This window comes from Neolamprologus multifasciatus, chromosome 7 (genome assembly GCF_963576455.1).
Source record: "Neolamprologus multifasciatus chromosome 7, fNeoMul1.2, whole genome shotgun sequence".
In the NCBI taxonomy this organism is placed as follows: domain Eukaryota; kingdom Metazoa; phylum Chordata; class Actinopteri; order Cichliformes; family Cichlidae; genus Neolamprologus; species Neolamprologus multifasciatus.
The window spans coordinates 58,717,063-58,738,349 of NC_140445.1; the positions used below are offsets into that span (position 1 = coordinate 58,717,063).

At 45.2% G+C, this 21,287-nt stretch overlaps 1 protein-coding gene across 7 annotated transcripts in view; it reads right to left on the minus strand.

The window, feature by feature from the left end:
- LOC146515664 (genetic suppressor element 1-like) overlaps window positions 1–21,287 on the minus strand; it is a 40,084-nt gene that overhangs the window by 10,986 nt on the left and 7,811 nt on the right. For 2 of the 7 annotated variants that reach the window (XM_085165321.1, XM_085165320.1), the window contains exons 1-7: window positions 12,272–14,199; window positions 7,531–7,710; window positions 5,955–6,154; window positions 2,457–2,623; window positions 2,165–2,365; window positions 1,298–1,453; window positions 270–559 (exon numbers count right to left, since the gene is read on the minus strand). In XM_085165321.1, the coding sequence (XP_085021447.1) occupies window positions 270–559; window positions 1,298–1,453; window positions 2,165–2,365; window positions 2,457–2,623; window positions 5,955–6,154; window positions 7,531–7,710; window positions 12,272–12,353 (1,276 nt within the window). In that variant the 5' untranslated portion in view covers window positions 12,354–14,199. The other 5 variants (XM_085165323.1, XM_085165326.1, XM_085165325.1 and 2 more) reach the window with 5 other exon arrangements.

Here is a 21,287-nt window from a genome sequence, read left to right on the forward strand (position 1 = left end):
TTGGGCAGACACTTTATTTTAAGCAACACAAGTGTTAAAAATTTAAACTACTGCAGATCAAAACCAGCAGTGTTGTGAGTTTCTGTCTTCATTCTCAAGAATAATGAGAAATAATGAGTCAGCTATACCCAGAACAGACTACTTGGGTATTTTAACTGAAATTAAGTAAAAAAATAAATAAATCAGTTTCTAAAACTCTGTATACATGCTTGAGCATGCACCTGCAGGCGAGCGCACATACATGTACACGCGTGTTTGTGTGTAGGTACCCAGTCTGTTCGGGGTCAGCCTTTCTCCTGGCCTGGCCCTGTCCTCCGGTGGTGCCCTCCGAGCATGCAGCTCAGCCAGGTAGTGGCCCTCCGCCGCTCTGACCATCTGCTGCTGTCTCTCCCTCTGCCTCTCCTTCTGTCTTTCCAGCTCTCTCTCACGCTCCCTCTCCTCCTCTCGCTCCCTCTCTCTTTCCCGCTCTCGTTCCAGCCCGGCCTCTCGCTCCCTCTCTTTCTCTCGTTCACGCTCTTGCTCTCTCTCTCGCTGGCGGAGCTCGTTCTCCATCTGTAGCCTGTGGGGGAGGTTGACAAGTATGCGTACACACAGACACAGACACACAGACAAAAAGGGAGAAGGTGAGAGATGCAACACCCAACATGAGGCAGATATTAACCACACACTGGTGAACCTCGCACAAACATTTCTACTAAAACATACACACACACGCAGCTGCAGAAGAACACACACACACACTCTCTCTCTCCATTTACCATGAGGAAAATAATCCATACACAGCATGACTGAGCAAGAGCAGATGAACACTTAATAGGTATCCACAGGAAAATGACACACACACACACACACACAAGCAATCAATAGCACACAAACAAACCTACAAGATATGCAGGAGCCATTACAGAACCAGATGATGAATGCCATCCATTTCAAACACAAACATTTCCCCTGTGCATTATGCCACAGGAAAACAATGAGTATTGTCAAACTGAGAAAGCAGCTCAAAGCGCTGAAAGAAAATAGAGACACACAGAGGGACTTAAAAAATAAAAAAAAATACTTTGTTATGTGTGTGCGATTTTATGTAAGCGCTGGCTTGCATATGCATGTCTGTGGGCGTGCAGTGTGTGTGAAGGGCAGTGTGTGTGATAAGTGTATAGGAGGCACTGTGGGGTGTGTGCTAAAAATATCACACAGTCAGCAACCTGTGCCTACCCTGCAGAGAGATTACACAGCTCTGCAGACAGTGAAGAAAGAAAGGAAGAAGGAAAGGAAGAAACAAACAAAGTGCTACCTCTCAGATAAGGCTGTGTGGTTTAGGTCTGCAGGGTAGCGGCCTCCGGGCAGGTGTAAGTGGAGGGCAGAGGGGTGCAGTGGAGGGAAGGCACCCCCTGCAGGCACAGAGTAGAACTGTGATCGCAGTGCAGAAAGACACAGAGACTCCTCCATCCTGTGGCAGAAAAAAAAAATGAGTCAAAATATATCTGCCACTGAGGAGCTGATGGTTATCTGATAAGTGAGTGCAGAATAGATTAAAGGATGTGTTTTTTGTTTTTGTTTTTTAACATTTGGACTTTTATTTGACAGGACTGTGCAGAAGAAGCAGTAAAAGCATGGAGAGAATAGAGGTTGGAACCCAGGCCCCTGCAGCAAGGACTTTAGCTTTTTGTTATGAGGCGCCACCTCAACCCGGTGAGCTATAGTGGACACTGCACACTTCCTGCTTTATTCCAGCATGCTATATAAAAAGACTGTAAATAAAAATTGGAATAGCCACAATGATAATGCCTACTGGTTAGTAAAGTGAATTCAGCATCGTGTTTTAAAACCAGAGGAGAAGATTGGGTTGAGAAAACGAGGAATATTGCAGTCCCAAAGCTAGATTGATAACTTGTCAATTGCACTGTAACACACACCCTGCTATTTAGATTACTTACTAAATGATCATCATGTTGTATCCATTAAGACTAGTGATTATGTTATAGACTAATCAGAAAAGATTAAGTGAGGTCATGGATTTGGGGAGCCCCTGACTCCAGCTACATTTCTCATTGAAACCCGAGGAGCCCCCCTGGTGGCTATAAAGAAGAATGCAGATTACTGCTATACACAGGCATTAACCTAAAAAAAGATAAATGGCAGCTGTGTGGGTTGCTGTTACCTCGGTAAGGACAGAGGGTGGTGCAAGTAGGCTGGATGATAGTAAGCGGCGACGGCGGCGTGGGCTGCAGCGGCCGGGTCGAGGCTCAGGGGCAGAGAGCTCAGACGCAGGTCATCTGAGGTGGCGAACGGCCGGAGTGCTCTCAGGTACTCCTCTGGAACGGCACCTGAGGGCACTACGGGGTGCATCTGCCCCGGCAAACTGCAGAACATATTCAGAGGATAATTTTAAGAATTAATTCTGCACGCAGACTTTTCTGCACAGCTGCGCAGTATGCACGTGCCGCACTTACCTAATGCTCTGCATTCGGGGGTCTTGCATGATGCTGCTTGGTGTGAGGCCAAAGGAGTGAGCCAGGGGGTGAGGCGAAGAGATGGGAGGAGTCCTCTTATCCTGCTGTGGCTGGGGGTTCTCAGCTCCCACCCGCTCCCTGCTGAGACCCTGAACACTCGGCTCCACCTGACAAAGACATACAGAAAGTGTGAGAGCAGACTTTACTATGTCTATTGGTGTGATTTTTATTTTTTTATTTTTTTTCCAGTGTGTGTGTCTGTGTGAGTGTGCACGCGCTACATTCAAACAGAGTAGAGGAGTTCTGGAAAAAGACGAGTGAGAAATAAGATGGAGTGATTGCGTAAAAACCTCTGAGCTGCAGCCAGAGGCTCAGCGGAGTGGAAAAGTGGGTCTGATATGTCATAACAGGTCAAGATCAAAGTGGAAAGATGATCCCAATATCTAGCCAACTACTCCATCCTTCATCACCCACTCCCTCTCTGAGCTTCTCACTCAGATGATTTGGCCACCACAACACTGCATTTGATCCTCGATTGCTCAAAATCACCCCCATGACCAAAGAGGCCTTTTTTTTTTTGCCAAACCTGCATATAAACACGCATTAAGAAACAAGTAGCCCACGCCTGTATCCAAGGCTCTCTCCCACTTTGTCTGGTACGTCATGCGGCATTGTTCTTCATTCTGTTCAAACCAAGCAGCGCTCAAGGATCTGAGAAATGAAGCCAATACTGAAGTAGTCTAGTAACTGCAATTCTCCAAATGGCCACTTGAGGTTGGCTCCAAACTATAGACACTGTAAGAGATGGATGTAGCTTCTCTGATGTCGCCCACTGGTTTCTAAAGTCCTGTTTCAGAACCTCGAGTGGAGGGTTTCTGCTTCACCAGGGCGGGTCTGACTGTGAAACTGCACGGTCCTTGTTTAAGGACCTGTGATTCACAATTAGTTAGTGAATGATTGTGCAGTGTTATCCCAATCTGCTAGGACTCTGTGGTGGTGAGGGGAAGGAGACTAGACAAAAGACACTGTGGAAGAGATCCAGAGATTAATAATAAAGGATGATTAAATGCAGAGTGGTGTATAAGCACAGAGAGACAAAACGATGTGAGTGAACCAACTATAAGCTTTATAAAAAATGAAAGTTTTAAGCCCAATCTCAAAAATAAGAGAGGGCATTTGTCTCCCACGTCTAAACTGGGAGCTGGCTCCATAGAAGAGAGGCCTGAAATCTGATGGCTCTGCCTCCCATTCTACTTTTAAATATCTTAGGAACTACAAGTCAGCCTGCAGACCAAAAGCAAAGTGCTCCATTGAGGTAATATGGAACAGATAATCCTGAATTTTATAATAAATTTAAAACAGACTTAATGTTTTGTTCAGCATGACCCAAAACTTGTGGTTAAGCTCGTAATCTTAGCAGCAAAGTGTTTACAGAGGTCAAGACAGGGACTGGTTTTTCCTTTGATTTCTGTAGGACTGATGTCTCTTTGCAACCACAGCTATCGCCACCTGGTGGCATCCATGGTTTATACTGTTTGTGCTCCAAAAGGAAGTCAGTTTTTACAGTCTTTATATATTTCCATACTAAAATGCAGCAGGCAAACGTGTTTGCAGCCTGCTATAAGAAAAAGGTGTGGTTACTGCAGCCAGCTGAACTGATCTTCTGTGTTCTAAACTTTAATGTTTATGTTTTATGCTTAGCACTTACTAGTAGGCATCAATATATGTGTTGCACTTATATAGTTTCTACTGTAGCTTGTGAACATTAGCTGCCAAATATCACTTCTAGCTCCAAAAATCATGAAACTCTTCTATAATGAAGACTCCAAAACTAATATTGGCAAATTAATCCATGACTTTACGTTTGTTCCTATTTTTATATACAGTCTATGCTCCAAACTGTAAGGCAAAAAAAAGAAAATGAAATGACTCATAGTCTACAGCAGTGATTAAGCTGACCGTTTGTTTGCATGCTTGCAGTTAGTGATTAGCAGATATTAAAACAAAGTAAAACCAGGAATTGAAAATGAAAAAGTGCTGCGATATTTTTGGTGTGATGGAGCCACCGACTGACTAACCAACCAACCAAGAAGCCAACAGACCACCAGACACTGATTCTAAATAAGAAACAGCTGCCTGGAACCGTTTAGCAAAGTATGTTAATGAGAAAAAGACATACATTTACACTAATGTGTCATATCTTGTTGCTACAGCAACAGACAGCAGTACAGGTCAGGCTGACCACAGACAAACCGCAAACAAATGACCTCTCTCAGCAACACCCAATCTGCTACCTTAGTTTAGTACAACACTTGATTTGCAGTATAATACTCGTGTTTTGAATACGTTTGAATAGTTTTGTGTATGCCACTCATGGAAAGCAGATTCAAACCAGGGATGAAGCAGCTTTCCTTTGATATCTCCCAGAAATCCTCACTAGGTCAAAACGAGACAGGGAGGCAACACATGGACGGTCTGGAGAGCAGCCATCGCATTCCTTGACCTCTGACCTCGCAGACAGCCGATGGCCTTCACAGACCCGGCAATAAGACACACGCAGTCTGCTTCTTTTGGTTAAACGGTCCTTTGCTCTGTCCGCACAGTACGGACAAACACTGAATTAACACACAGCTCTGCTCTCCCGCTCATTCTTACACTCCCTCCCTTCCTTTCTTAACATCCTATTCTCCATTTTTTTTTTTCCTGCCTCCCTCCCTCCTCGATTCTCTCTGAATGTCTGAATAAGAGCCCCAGGCAGGCTGGGCCACAGAGTGGTCTTTGTGAAGGGGGAGAAAGGCAGCTCTGATCCAGGGGGAAGTGGCTACTGTGGGGGCTAACCTCTGCATTGTTTGAGGGGCCTGGTTACTTGCCACAGCTTAAATTCACACACACACACACACACACACACAACACACACACACACACACACACACACACACACACACAGGTCCCCCTTCACATCCTAAGCCTTTTGTGGTGAAGGGTCAAGTACACACACACACACACACACTCTGCAGGAAGCTGAAGACAAAAAGTGCCAGTCTCTGCAGACTCCAGTGTGCGTGTGTGTGTATTTTTTAGACAAACACTTAATGTGTTGCTGAAAAAGATGCAGAACAGCAAGGAAGAGGGTGGCTGGAAGCATGAAAATGAAAGCGTAAGACAACACAGAGAAAGGCAGGATGGGGTAAATGAAGAAAGCAACGCTTGGACGGCTGGTTTTGACAGTTGGATGTTGATAAGCACTGGGACTATTTCTTTAATGGAGGGAGCAGCAGCAGCAGCAGGACAGATAAAGGAGACTGAGAGCGACAGACCACTCATCTGTACTGAGAGAACATGAGGGAGAGAGACGAGGAAGGGCCGAGAGAAAAGAGGAGACCGGCGTGACAGGGGAACAAAAGGTACAGATGCACAGAGAGAAAACAGCAGACATTTTGTCTCAGACTGGCGCGAAACACCCAGAGGTGTGACAGCGTGATGAATGACACGTCTTACCTGTCTTCCGTCAGCCCTCCACAGGCCGTTGCTCGTCTTTGTGGGGGCAATGGTGACTACTGGAGGTGTGCTGGGGACACTGCGGCCCCTGTTCTGGCCCAGGAGGGGCCCTAAAGAGCCCCGCTTAGGGGTGGTAACCGGCGAGCTGTGGCTGGTGGCCGGGGAAGAGACGGGAGACGATTCACCGCTGAGGGCAGAACCTGAGGAAGGGAGAGAAAGAGGAATGAACGACAGCAAACAGCATCTGATCAGATTAAAAAGATTTTACGATCAAATAATCTCCCCGTGGCACAGAACTTTTTCTATTTTTTTGTCAACGTGACGAACTAAACACTGTTTCCGTCATTTTTGATAAAAAGCTTTCAAAAAAATGTGACAGAAATAAAGGAAAGTGTAATAACGATATCGGAAGGAAAAGGGTACGAGATGAAAGTAGGTGTGTGACAATTACGAACACCCACCAAAAAAAATCTGCCGTAAAAAGAGCGAAGGAAGCATGTCATAAATGACTGTGTTAAAAAGAGGCTGGGGTGTGACACCAAAGGGGAGGTGTGATAAAGGGAGTGTGTGTGTGTGTGTGTGCTGCCCGTAACATTCACTCTGGCATTACTCCATATTTCTGAGAAACACATACGCACGCACACAAACAAACACACTCGGAAACATGCAGGAAATAATGAGACAGAGAAGGTAGGAACCAATGAGTTCATGTAGAGCTGCAGGTAGAGAAAATGAGATAGTGATGGAGAGTCGGGGACACAGAAAGAGAGAGAGAGAGAAGGGGAGAGGGAGCTTGTTATAATTGGCTGTAATTAGATTCTCATTATTAGGAGATGAATGGAAACGAAGGAAGGAAGAGACAGAGAGGGAGAGGTCAGAATAGGTCAGCTCTTATCCAGCACCTTCATTAGGACAGCAATGAGCTGAGTGAGGACACACACACACACATACACACACACACAACCAAATAGCTACCAGGCAGTCAAACATTTCACAATAATTCACAAAATACAACCATACTCTGAAAGGATCTACTTTCACTTTTACTGGCACTGTGTTTCAATACGCTGTCCAATTTTCATTCATTAACATTGTGTTCCTGTCTTCAAGAAACCGCTTTTTTCTCCCCCATTAGATAAAAGATTGATACCGCCGTCGTGTCTGTAGTCTAAATACGAAGCTATAGCAGTCAGTTAGCTTAGCTTAACATAATAACTGGAAGGATAAGGACAGAGCTTTCCTAGCTCTGTCCAGAGGCAACAAATTAAAATCTACCATCACCCGTAAGATCACCCACTCTCCTACGCCCTGCTAAAGAGTCCGTCTGCAAACAAAGATTCCCATTTCTCCATGCAAAAGCGGAAGTATTCCACAGAGGAGAGAGAAACAAGGAAATTCAACAGGATTTTGTACAAACCTGACACCAGCAGTAAAGGTCGGACTGGGTGTGACACACAAAGAGGAGTCTGTTTGTGTGTTTGTGTGTGTGTGTGCTCAAAAATACGTTAGCTCTCCAGGGCTTGAGGCAGCTGGAGCTGTGTTTGGGTGTGTGCAGGGGGGTTAAACCAGTGCTCACCTCTGGGGTCCTCTGCCTGTTTGGCCAGTTTACGAAGGGCAGCAGCGAATCCAGAGTTTGCAGACTGGGCAACTGCGTTCCCATTGGTTAGTGGACTGAGGGGACTGACTGTAGCCGTGGTGCGACTCGCCGTGGAGATCATTCCTAATGATGGTGACTTATTGGACTCATGGTTCATACCTGGCGAGAGCGGAAAGAAAAGATGCGAGGAACTTTATTATTGATTTGATTAAGCGAAGGCCTCGCTCAGCGTTGCACTCGGCTAACTTCCTGCCTAAAAAAAGATTTCTGAACACAGCTGGTACCGGAGTCATTCTGAATCAACAAAACTCAACTGACAAGTGTGTGTTTGTGTGTGTCTGGGGATGATAGTGAGTGCATACGTGGGGGTCAGCTCCACTAGAGAGAGTGTGGAGGCAGGGGAGCGGTGACCCTAATAGCAAATCACACACATGAGTGCACACATGTCCGTTTCCTCAAGGGAGCCACCCAACACATCTTAAGACCGCAGGGGCGTCTACACACAAACCACACTGCGCTTTTACACCCTTGTGGAGCATGCAATCATGTACACACATACACGCAGAAAGCAGAAACACACACAGAGCATCCATCGATCTTCTGGACAGAGAACACACCGAGAACAAACACAAGTAGGGTAACCTTTGTCTTCACCCTCTACCCTCTTACTGACCCACTAATGTTAATTACAGCTGGAATTAGCCAGCACCCCTCCACCCACCCTGGCTGCTACAGCACTGACCTCATTACCACCACAACGCACAATCACACAAACACCTTTAGAACACTCACACAGACACATAAAACCGCAAAAAGAGCAAACAAAAGGGCCAAAGCAGTAAACACACTCATGAAAAATTCATATGAACACAATGAACAACATTATTGAACGCGCCGCTCGTCACACTGACAACTTTGATAAAGTGAAAGAATAAAGTAAAGGGTGGATTTCAGAGCTTGGAAATCTCAGACTTACAGATTCCAAAACAGCAGAGTGATTAAAAAAAGTATGTAGAAGCATTAAAACAGATTTAAACTCGGTTAAGATTGAAAGAGATAATTAAAAAGAAAACGAGAGCTGGTTAGAGGTTAACTCTAGGTAGGTTTCCTTTGCACATGCTCCCAAACATAGAAGCCTAGATTAGAGAGAAATGTGCTGTTTCAGGTTTTACGACCCTGCAAGCTGACAAAAAGCTAGACAGTGTGTGATGCATACAACTGACATGCATGTAGCTTGTGACATGCCACGCTCTTATCTAACAGAACCTGTTTCTATACAGTCCTTCCTCCTAATTTCTTCATGTCTGCGGTCACACGTGTATTTACACGTCTTAAAGAAAATTGAACTTGAAACTGTGAATCAGATAAGACAGAAAGGGAACGAGAGAGATGAAGAGAGCAAAAGCTCAGATCCTGACAGGCTGTGTGTGTGTCTACATCTCTGTCCCTGCTGAGCCCAGCAGTCAAGGGAGAGATGATAAGACAGTTTCTATCGACTCCTTCTCTCCCTCCCTCTCCCCTCTACTCGGCCACTCTTTCCTCCCCCTCTTTCTCTCTACTCTTTCCTCCCCATCTCTCCCTCTCTTTCTCTTCACTCTTTCCCGTTTATCTCAGCACACTGGAGCTTATTTAACAAAAGCCAACACACATAATCTCCTCTCTGTCTCTTGCTTTCTTTCTTCCTTCTTTCTACAATCTTTTCTTACACGCTCTCCCTCTGATATTTATCCACGTCGTTCACAAACACACAGACACGCGGGCTGCCGTGTGCATATGCGCATAATTCAATCATGCAAGCACTCACCCTGCCGCTCACTGTTCTCCTCCTGCTTGTCGTCTTTCTGCTCCTATGCGAGTCTCTTTCACTCTCTCCCCTCTCAGCCTTGCAGCTGCTACGTGGTCACGTGACCTCTTTTCTATCCACTTCCCACCTCCTCCACCTCTTCCTCCTCCTCCTTCTCGCCATCTACTGCCCCCCTCCCTCTCCAGCCTACCTTTTACTCCTCTCTTCTCTCACTTTTTTATCCATTTTCTCTCCTCAGACGCACCCTCCACTCCCCCCCCACCAACCAACCCGACCCTCTCTCCTCCTCAGACAGCGCTTTCTGTCGTTTTCTTTCCTCTCTTCATTCTTCAGCCTCCTTTTGGCTAGCACTCATGGGAGGGTGGCGTGGTGGCTGGAAGGGGATGAGTACGAGGAGGGAGGGAGGGTGCAGGGTGATTAAGGGGAGGGTGTGTGATTTGAGCTCTGTGTGTGTGTGAGGTACAGGGTAGTGTTAACCCTCCATCCATCACTCTGTCTCTCTGTTAGTCAGTCCTGTCTGCTCTGGGATGCAGGAGGTTATGTGGTGGGGTTTACAGTGACCTTTAACCCTTCACCTCTGACCACTGCTGCTCCTGACAGCGGGAGGGCTGACATATGAAACACACAACAGCCCTAAATACAAATTAAGGCTTTTTTTTTTTTAAACTCCCTCTAGAAATCTTTTTTTTTTTTTTTTTTTTTTAAAAAAGAGGACAGATTGAGTAAACATGACTAAAAGGCGCCGTGAGGCTCTATTGCTCACTGCATCAGAAAACAGCTGGGTGTAAGAAGAGGAAGAAGAAGAAATGGAGAGACAACCTTAGGCAGGAAAATGGGAATTTTTGCCTGAGGTTGGTGCTATACGAAAGACCATATTATTATCAGCAAACAATAGGCCTCACCCTGTGCGCGCTGTCCATTTCAGATAACCACGCAGATTCATTTAAAAGAATAGAGTGTGTTTGCGAACAAGATTATCATTACAGTTATGACACACGCGCTGATATCAAGCAAACATGTTGACATCACATTAAAAATAAACATATTAGCAAGGCTCAAATCCACTGGCTGTCAGCTTTTCTGTGTGGAGTTTGCATGTTCTCTCCAGGTTCCTCCAACGCCCAAAGACCTGCACGTTGGGTTAACTGGTGATTCTGAGTCGGCCGCATGTATGCATGAATGGGCTTGGCTACAGCACCCCCCACAGTTATGCATATCTACTCCTAATGATCACTGTTAAGCTTGCCGTGAAATAATATGGATAATATGCAGGTCTTTAGACCATCCTCTCTTTAATTAAGCCAACTTTCTTCTCATTGGCTGCCCCTCATAAACAGAAGGTTTGAACAGCAGGTGGGTGGGACTATTGTACTCGCAGATGACCATATTAGGGATATCTGCTCTCATTGACATCATACTGAGGGAAAACTAGAAAAAAAGCTTGAACAAAGCACTTAGGGTGGCCTGAACTTTCGGTTATTACTAGAAGCTTTGGCTATGTTTTAAATGAGAATCGACCTCTGGAACATATAATAGGCAAATAATAAGAAAAAGCACAATAGGTGAAATCCTGTTGTTACAGTTGCTACTTGCTCAGAGTCGGTGTATTTGGGCTCAACTGTGAGCTTAGTACAGTAGACACGACGCTACTGATAGCATGTAATTTACACAGTTTTACAACAGCAAGTTGCACCACGCAGATTGTAAAATGCACTTTTTTACTCAATCCTTTCTTGAGCTTTAGAGATAGATAAATGCACACTCTGACCTGCTGTGGCACACCGTGACAGGTCAGAGTCTGCACAACATTTCTTTGCAGTGCATTGAGTTTTCAACGTTGACCTAAGTGACCAGCGACGCCTCAGCTCCTAAGAAACCCTGTCGAAAAGCAGAAACTAGCAGGACTTCCCCGCAGCTGCCAAAATGGAAACTGCATGAAATTCATCTGCACACAAACACACCTACATACAGAATCCCACCCTGCTCAGCATGATGCAAGAGATATCAGACATGTTGAGGCCTGCGTCTTTAACACCTTTACCCTGCCCCTCTCTTCCACTTTTACTCTTTCGCTCTCTCACACACACACACATACACACACCACACACGACTCGGGGGGACTGTGAGGACAGCGGGGGAGGTCCTGCTCTGCCCCGTCAGCTCATTAAAAAAAAAAAAAAGCAGTGTGTGTGTGAGAGAGAGTGTGTGTGCAAGCAGGGATTGGTCATTAGGAGGAAGAAGAGGTTGGGTTGTAACATACTACCTAGTTATTAACTCCCATCACACTGGTATATGACCGCATATGTGTGTGTGTTCTTGTGCAAGCTACTATTTTAACATTTAAGACATTAAACTGGCTGTTTACAAACTGTTACCCAACAGCAGACCAATAATAAGTGTATACACACACACACACACAGCAAATATGCTACATTTAAGCTCTAAGATGTTATTATCTGGACCCCTACGGCTGATAGTAATCACAACAGTGGCTACTGCCATTGTTACAATAGCTGGCAGACTTGTTCAAATTCCTCTGACACAACACACACACACACACGAAGAACGAGAGAACGAGAGAGAGGAAAAGTAGCCAAATGTTTTACAGCCTCTTAAACTTGTCTGTAATAGCAGTCAGAGTGGCGTCAACACAGCAGTCTCCTGGGTTACTCCAGGGGCTGCTAAATGGCTTTACTAGCTCCAGTCACTCTGCAGCTTCACAGAAACACTTAACACATCCTTACAATCCATAAACAACGAACACTCTCCCCGACTCCAGCAACTCACACACACTCACCCGACACAGGAAAGGCTCACAAGTTAACGTGAATGTCAACAAAAAAAAAAGGAACTAAAAACAGTGTCAAACACATGCAGGCCGTCTGTGCGAGTACATGAAAAGGAAGGCACACTCACAATTAGCTGACTCAGGAGTCGGGAGCTGTGCGTCACAAAACGTATGCATGTGACCCCTAGAGACCAAACAGCCAGCACGCATTTATGGTCCTGGGATAAGTGGAGCAGAAAAACCACATACTGTAATAACCGACACCTCCAGCAAACAAAAACAAACGCACGCACACACACACACAAAAAAAGGGGGAAGTGCATCCAAAAACATGGCAGGGCAGATTGTTAGAAGCACGTAGAGGTATATGAATAACAAAGAAAGTATGGGAAGTGCAGCAGCCATTACTCTGCTTTATGCTTTACAGCGAGGCCGCCAGAGCAGAGCCATGTTTACTGTGCAATAATAACAGAGTCAAGATGTTAGTGAAAGGTCTATAAATTATCAGAGCCTCAGCTTAGAGTTGAAATGTGGGCTGCCAGTGGGTAAAAAAAAAAGCCTCATGGTTATATATCCTCTTCTTTTCCCTCTTGAACCTAAGGCCTTCCCTTCCACCTTCCTCTGGCTGCAGGGCATTGCTCCTCTTTGGGTGAACCCCTCTTCTTAGTGTGTCTACGAGCCTCTTGTCACTGTCTTTCACATACAGAAAGAAGATATAAATAGTGGCTGCTCTCCTGCCTCACACTTTCCTCTCTCTGTCCATACTATCGTTTCTTTGCTTGTCATTTCCCCCTCGCTATCTCTTCTTCAGCCTCCTACCACTCACTCGACAGCTTCTCCCATCACGTCTGCTGCGTTTCTGCTTCCCCCCCCATCTGTGTCATCGATCTCTTCTACAGCTTGTGCCTCAGTCTCACCTCTCTGATACAGAAATGATGGGAAAAAACCAATAAAAAATAAAACAATCTGAGACAAACCAATCTTACTCCCGTCTCAGTTTATTTTGGCGCCTGGCGAGCACCTGACTCCTGCCTGCAGCCTTTTTTTTTTTTTTTTTAAACTCGGCGTGTGTCAAGTGTTCGTGTGCTCAGCGTCAGTGGCAGAGGTGCAGACACAGAGGGTCGTGTCAGACGGTTGACAGCCTCAGTTACTCCTCCTCTGGCCCGAGGCCCGCTCTGTTTCACCAGGTGCCGACACTGTCGTGGTTAGACGTCGACCATCTGAGCAAACACGAGGAGGATGGAGGGGGGGATGGGTTGAAGAGAACACACACACACACGCAGTCTCATTGCACAAAGGTGCACAAAGACACACCTGCCAAACAACTGTTGCTGTAGTAAACAATCATGTTGGTGCCCAGAGAGCATTATTCAAACTGTGAAGATGTTCAGCAAATCAGAGCAAAGTCGACACTTGTTGGCCCGGGAGTAAATTAAGCTGAATGGATCTTATGGATTATTTCCTTGCTTATTATCACTGTACAGATTAGGCCAAAGCTGCACGGCCGGCGCACTAGATTTATTACCATCAGCACCTGCCCTTCATATCAGCTCATGTAGTCAACTGTTTGCTCAGCTACAGAACAACACCAGATAGCCCTCAGGTCAGATTATGCACTCAAACGCTTGTGCAATCATGAGAAAATATTCTAACACAACTATCCAGCACTGAAGGCGAAGAACGCCACAGAAGAAGCAGCCAATCACAGCTGGCACCGACAGGCTGAACCTGCAAAATGACAGCATCTCATCCCACAGAGGACACACCACTTAGTCTAAATCTAAAAGAATAATAATAATAATAATGATGACAATAACAAGTCAACAAAATACCAGAGTAAGTTTTGTAATCTGATTACACAGAAACACTGATGTGAATGGGAAGCCACAGTATGAGCAGCATGAGCAGTGCATCTATATGAGAAGGAGGTAATTAAAGAGATTGGAGGTTTACTCAGTAACACCCCTGCTGAGCAGCTGGTCTACGGCAGGTCAGGAGCAGCACATGGTGCATGAAGCGCACGCGTGCACGTGTGTGTGTGTGTGTGTGTGTGTTGAACTCCACCTGCGAGCTGTGTACACACACAAAAGCGAAGGGGATCCGCTTGACTGCTGCTAATGCGCCCGGCGGCATCTATCTCAGCCAAACAATACAGTCGCTGTTAAAGGTCCCGGATTAAAGAGCGACTCTTCTGTCTCCCGTGGGTGCTGTGAGATGAACTATCAGAGGGAAACTGTCCCACACCGCCGCTGTTGCTGTGTGAGCGCTTCCCTCTGTCTTCCTGTCTATGAAGTTTGCTCAGCGCAAACAGCACAAGTGTTTGATCACTGACAAGTTTGGCAAGAAAGACGCATAACAAGGAACCACAAACACCTTTAAATACCCACCCTGCAGCTGCGCCCAAGTTCACCGCACGGAGCAGGAAGTGGATCGCTCTGGCTTCAAAATAAGAGCATTTAGAGATTCCCAACAGGAGAGTATATTAAGTAGCTTTTAAATGTCTTTGAATTTTGAGCCTTTAACGTGTCTTTGTGACACTAGGGATTATTTGGTTCCAATATTTGGTCCCAGCATTAGAGTTTAAGATTTAATAAGCTTGTATTTTAACAGAGGAAACCAGAAGTGGCTCGCACCTGCTGTCTGTCAAGATGGACCAGTTTCCCCTATCACATATTTTCAACTTATTCAGCCTTTGAGTGCGGTATGACTAAAAATAACTTCAGTTTCACTCTTCACTGCTAACTATCCGACTTATGTTGGCGAAGGAAAATAACAAACAGGATATAACCTAACCTACACACACGCGCGCGCGCGCGCTCGCACGCACGAACACACACACCAAAGCTTTAACGTAAGAGAAAATATAACACCTTGAAGTCGGTGTAGGCACTGATGGCTACAACAAAGAGAAATAAAATACTGTAAAAGAAGTCGGGTCAGTAGCTGCTCAGCCCCGCAGACAACATCCAAGCAATGTTAACTCAACAGAGACAGGCTCAAATGAAAGACCTCAACACTTTCTCCAGGTAAGAACAGAGCAAACAAAGACTTTTGTACTGAAACTGCAGAAAACACACAACTCACCGCCTCTCTAAAGAAAACACAATCCCTGGTTATCGCGCATCCTTGTGTGGATAAATGACGGCTCTGCCGCACGGCTTGATCTCACAGAGAGCAGTACGACACTCAGCGATGTGGAGATGTAGGAAGGAGAAGGACAACTCATTAACTGTCCTCACAGAGAGAGAGGAGGGAGGGAGGGAGGCGGGGAATGAGATGGGAGGGGGAAGTAAGGAGGAGGGCAAGCACCTGCTCCTCTGATGCTCCCTGGAGAGATGGAGGGATGGAGGGAAGGAAGATGTGGCCCCAGACTGCTGATACCTCACAGCCCGGACATGTTTACTGTCCACTGGAGACAATCAGATCTGTTCAAGTCAGCTCCTCCTGCTGTTACTGCACACTCACACCATACAGAGAATCACTATCAGGCTCATTTTAACTGATTTACGTTTGTATACTATTTCTTTAAAGTAGCCATTCCGATATAATGTAAAAACACTGCTTAGGGAGGCAGTTAAATTGCAACAAGTCTTATTGCTGTGGATATTAAAGGCTACTTTATGATTTGTTATGTATGAATGCTAAGCAAAAGACATGCAAAGTGTCATAAATTCAAAATGTTTCCAAGTATCTGCAAAGGAAGTCTGGGAAGACACCCTGGACTCTGAGTGATGCTCCAACCTGACTGTACGCTGACCTCAACCATGCAGCCAAGGATTGTTTTTCAAAAGGTGACAAAGCAGAGACAAAGAGGCTTGTAGCAGCTTGTGTAAAAAAAACAGAGGAAGTGTTGCTTGTTTCTAGTAGAATCGCTGTCACCACAACATTTTTCTGTGAAGTGCTCTGTGGGTTAATTTTTCACCAGCTTTGTGTCAACTTTGTGGTTACGTTAAACAGGTAATGTAGCAAATCAGTTACTTATTTACTAGATAGATAGATAGATAGATAGATAGATAGATAGATAGATAGATAGATAGATAGATAGATAGATAGATAGATAGATAGATAGATAGATAGATGGGTTATGTGAAGTGAAAATACCATTAATACACTTCACTTTGATTTTCTACAATATTTGCTGAAGTTATAAATATGCTATGTTAAGTATCAAGTCCTAAACATGTTTAATACCATTCATCTATCATGATGTGCTATAAGCTTGCTCAGCCAGCTTCATTTAGTCTAATATTTCAACATCTCCCCTGGGCCTCTCTGTCTCCGTCTTTCTTGATCATTCATCCCTTCATTTCCTCATCCCTCTCTCCTCGTCTCCCAAGCAGCTGCTCCACTTTGCAGCTATTTAACAGCTGTTTTGCATCAATTTGCGCTTCAGAGTGCAGATTTCTACCTTGTCCATCCTTCTCCTCCCTCTCACTTTTCTCTTTCTCTCTCTCTCTCTCCTTCCTTCTCGTCTTCCTCTTGCATCTCTAAGATGCCAGACACACAGTAGCACCAAACAGCCTTGATGTTTTCCTTAATGAATAGACTTTCTCCTTCAAGTCTTTCCCTTTCCATTCACTGATGAAAGACTCTCACACACACTAGCCTGCATAAGTGCAGAAAAGACACTCATTTGTACACACACGCACGCACACATAAACACATATGCATATGCACACAGATTAGCCACCCCCTACTTCCCTACTTTTCTCTCTATGGAAACAACAAGTACTAAAGGAAGCAATGGAAAAGAAAAGAAAAAGTGAGGCTCCCCTATAATCCTCAAATCCCCCTCTCTTGTACTCAAACCTACACAAGAGAAAAGAGGGGGAGTGAGTGTGTCTGTATGTGTGCGCGTGTGCAGAGACTAGTGTAGCCTGACATGATTTATGGTTTGGCTGTGCACTGCAAGCAGACACTCTCAGTTTTCTCTGAGGTGGGTGTCTCACCTCCATCCTTTGTGACCTATACAGGTTGTATAGCTGTGTCTGTGTGTGTGCAGGAAAAAGACAGAGAAAAAGAAAAAGAGGACGGCGGGAGGACGACACACTGTAAAATATACACGTGCAGGTGCATGAAAGGGAATCCAAACCTGATTGAAAATGGGCTGCCCGTTCTGCTTGTTTGTGTGTGTGTGTGTGTGTGTTTGTCGGGGTCACTGCACACAGCGGCGTGTATTCTCCGGGTGGGTTACACTTGCCGGTTGGACTGTTGGATCCCCCATTAAGCAGCGTGTAAAAGAGGCCAAGCACAGAGGCCATTATGAACTCCAGCGGTAATAGCTCCAGGAATCTTACTGCCTCTGGAGACCCGGTCATTAGCCTATTCCTCTCTCATAAAGCCCTCTATCCATCACACATGCAAGCATACACACATTTGTATTCAGACGCAGCCACACACAAACACGCGAGCACATGCACTGTTTGTCTCCGTCTCCTGCTCCCTTTCTCTGTCTATTCATCTCTGGTGAAGGAGGGAATAGTGCTGGGGATACTGCTACAAGAGCAATCCACCAAGACATCCACAGATGTCTTTGAAAACAGATGCACCCGCTCGCACATAAACACACGCACACAAACCAGTGGCACGCACGCACACACACAGATGCTCATTTACAAAAGCAGCGAGGCATAATATCAGCCATGAACCCAAACCCCTGATTATTTAAATGTATTCCTCCTTCCCCATCCAGTGAAAGTGAGATGCTGTAGCAGCCTGTTAGCCGCGGTCAGGTAGGAGATTACAAACAGAAACACTGTCACATACAATGGCGCTACGCGGCTGGACAAGCATTATAATAGCAACTAAATCCACCTTCTGAGCCTTCTCTCTCTTACACATAGATGTATGTGTGCATACACACTCTCTGCAGGGAGATTTACTGGCAATTCAAACAGTGGATACAAACTGTAGAGACAACAATAAGATGAGTACAGTCTTTATCCTCAGGCAGCTGCACAGACACACACACATCCTTTACAATGGTATGTTCATAACTGCCATGCAAAACAGCGTCCACGAATACACAAGCGCACACACACACACACACACACACACAAAACTCACACCCTCAAAGTATGCAGACTATAGGCAAAGCAAAAGTTCCTTTTTTTTAAAATATGGGCACATGCATATCGACACACACACACACACACACACACACACACACACACACACACACACACACACACACACACACAGACAGAGTCATGCAATGTACTGCATGTACTATCACACCCAATTCAAAGGGAGTCCAGAGAGAAAAGATACCTGGGGATGGAGACACATTGGCAAAGGTAATGCTGGAGTCAGTCACTCTGTCCTCAGGCAAAGGAAAAACCAAACCCACACACACATGCACGCAACATGCACACACACACACACACACGCACAGTGCTGTAAAGATAAGCACTAATCCTGTTTATTACCTCCCTCCTCTCTGCACTCTCCCTCTCTTTTTCATTTTATCTCTCTCTCATTTTCTCCCTCGCTCCCCTCTTCTCTTATTTTTCCTGTCTCTCCTCCTCAAGCCTATTTTAGTAGCGGTCGCGCGCACACACAGACTCACACACACACGTTGTCAGTTTACTCCTGTGATGTTTGTTGGCCTGGGGCTGAGACGAGGAAACAGGGAGGGGACTGTTGATGTGTGCTGCTCTTTTCCAGCTCCAGCTCTGTTCACGTCCTGCAGAGAGAATTACCTTCCCTTTGTCTGTGTGAAGGGGCTGCTGCCTTTACCATCTGTGCAGCGGATACAGTGGCAGGCGTGTGTGTCTGCGTGTGCATGTGTGTGTGTGCCTCCTTGCATGTGCATGTGTTCCCATGCGTGTGTGCATGTTTCTGTAAGACTGTTGAGTAATCCTTTAATATAAAGACATTTTTGCAGAATCTGATGTATTAAAAGAGAGGGAGGGGCGTGTTTGGAGTTAAGGCTTTGTGATAAGAATTGTGTTTAAGGGTCAGAGAATGAGTGCCATCACATTCATCTGATGTGTGTGATATTAATCCTGAAAAAATTAGTGCTGTTTGGGAGCTTTCAGAGCGTTTTCATGTTATTTTTTTGACCTTGGAGGCAGAAACTGAAAAAAAAAAACCAGTCAGCATCCTTCTGGTGGCTGACCTCAAACTTTTGATCAAATCACTCGATGCCCGAGTTGCTCAGTTGATTCTTTTTGCATGGTCACTTCCTCAGTTTAGTTCTCTCAGTTTTCTTAGTAGTTTTATTCCTTGAATAATCATCCTGTTTAGGGTTTCTAGGTACAAATCATTATTTATTTCGCTTTTTTTTTCATAGATTATTTAAGTGTGATTGGAATGCGTGCCACAGCTTGATCTTGCTAACTAATTTATGTAAAAACCTTTCTTTCTCTTCCACTTGCTTGAAATGTTTGCACATTTTTTAAAAACTGATATTGTTTTTTCTGGGCAGCACAGTGGAGCAGTGGCTTGCACTGGTGCTTCACAGCAAGAAGGTCCTGGGTTTGAATCATCTGGATGGAGGCCTTTCTGCATGTTCTCCCCGTGTCTGTGTGGGTTTGCTCTGGATAATCCGACTTCCTCTCACAGCCCAGAGACATGCAGTTAGTGAGGTTAGGCTAACTGGTGATTCTAAATTGTCTATAGCTGTGAATGGGTTTCTGTCTGTGTGTGTTAGCCCTGTGACAGATTGGCGACTGGTCCTGGATGTAGCCCACCTCTCCCCCTGTGGCAGCTGGGATAGGCTCCAGGACCTCTATGACCCTGAGCTGGAAAAGAGCATAGATGATTGTTTGGTTGTTGTTATTTTTTGACTTTTTATGGTTATTCTCGAAGGTTTCAGAGTGAGCCAAGCTCTTTTCATGTAGGTGCACCATCATAGCAAAGTAATCACATTTTCCTCTATTTCACTCTTTAGGCATCGCGTCCACCCTTGTACTTTCCTCCACCTTCATCTTAAACCACCCACATTCTCTCTCTCTCTCTCTCTCTCTCCTCCTTGTCTTCCCCCATTGACCCTCTCTCTTTCTTTCTACCTCACTCTCTCTCTCCAGATTGGCATGGCAGAGAGCAGCAGCTTGCCGTGGTCAGGCCAATTATTTACATAATTATGATCTCCCACTTAACCACATGATCCCTTACCTGGGCGTGGGCAATTAAAGCCGCCGTCATTATGCAGATTATGCAAATGCAGTCATAAGCAGAACAAGGTGGCGATAGCTCATGTGAGCAAACACGTGCCCTGTAACCGTGAGCGTGCTCTGTTGGTGTGTGTCAGCTGTGTGCAGCAGGACGTGGGAACACACTTGTCAGTTTTCTGATTTGTTAATTGTATTTTTTTTCTCGTGCCACTTGTTGACCACAAACTGTCTAAATGTTCACAGGTGGCGCTCAGTTTTCGTTCTTGATGCAGATTTGCTTTTATGAGCTGAGATTTTTATGTGACCAGCCTTAAAACAATGAAGAAGAAGGGGTTTTGGTTTTTTTTGGTTTACAGAGGTCAAAGTACAAAGAAAATGAAGTTTTAAGACTCAAATGTTGTTCGACCTTAGTGGCACAACCAGCCGGGCTGTTCTAGCTGTCAGGGCGAGAGATGGGTTACACCATGGATGGGCGTAAACAGAGAGACGCACGTCCATTCATGCTCAGCATGGTCTCCAGTTAACCTAACATGCATGTTTTGGACTGTGGTAGGAAACCAGAGCACCTGGAGAAAACCCACACAGGTAGAGGGAGAATCGTGCCGCCCCTAAGAAGTCATTATTTATTCAAATGGGTTTTGTATATCATAGCTGAAGCAGCCAACACAAAATCTGCTTTGTCTATCGATGCTTACATCAGTTATGCTTAGTACCCCGGAAATAAATTGTTCTCCACACTAGATCAAGTTTTGGACGCTTCTCGGGAGGCGCTCAATATTTCTCTGCTTCTTTTCGTTAACATTAAAATCTCTCTGTTTCAAGACTCAAGCAGTGAAGTGATGAGCAGGGAAGAGAAATGCTTAAGCGTTTGCCTCGACATTTGGAGCTAATTAAACGCAGCCTGTTAATGATGCACTGAAATCATGACATATGGCTTCCCTCTACACGCGATGTTAAATTAACCATTTTAATAAATTCATAAAAGGAATCAGTTTTCATGTTCACGAATCTGGTGCTCGTGTAATCT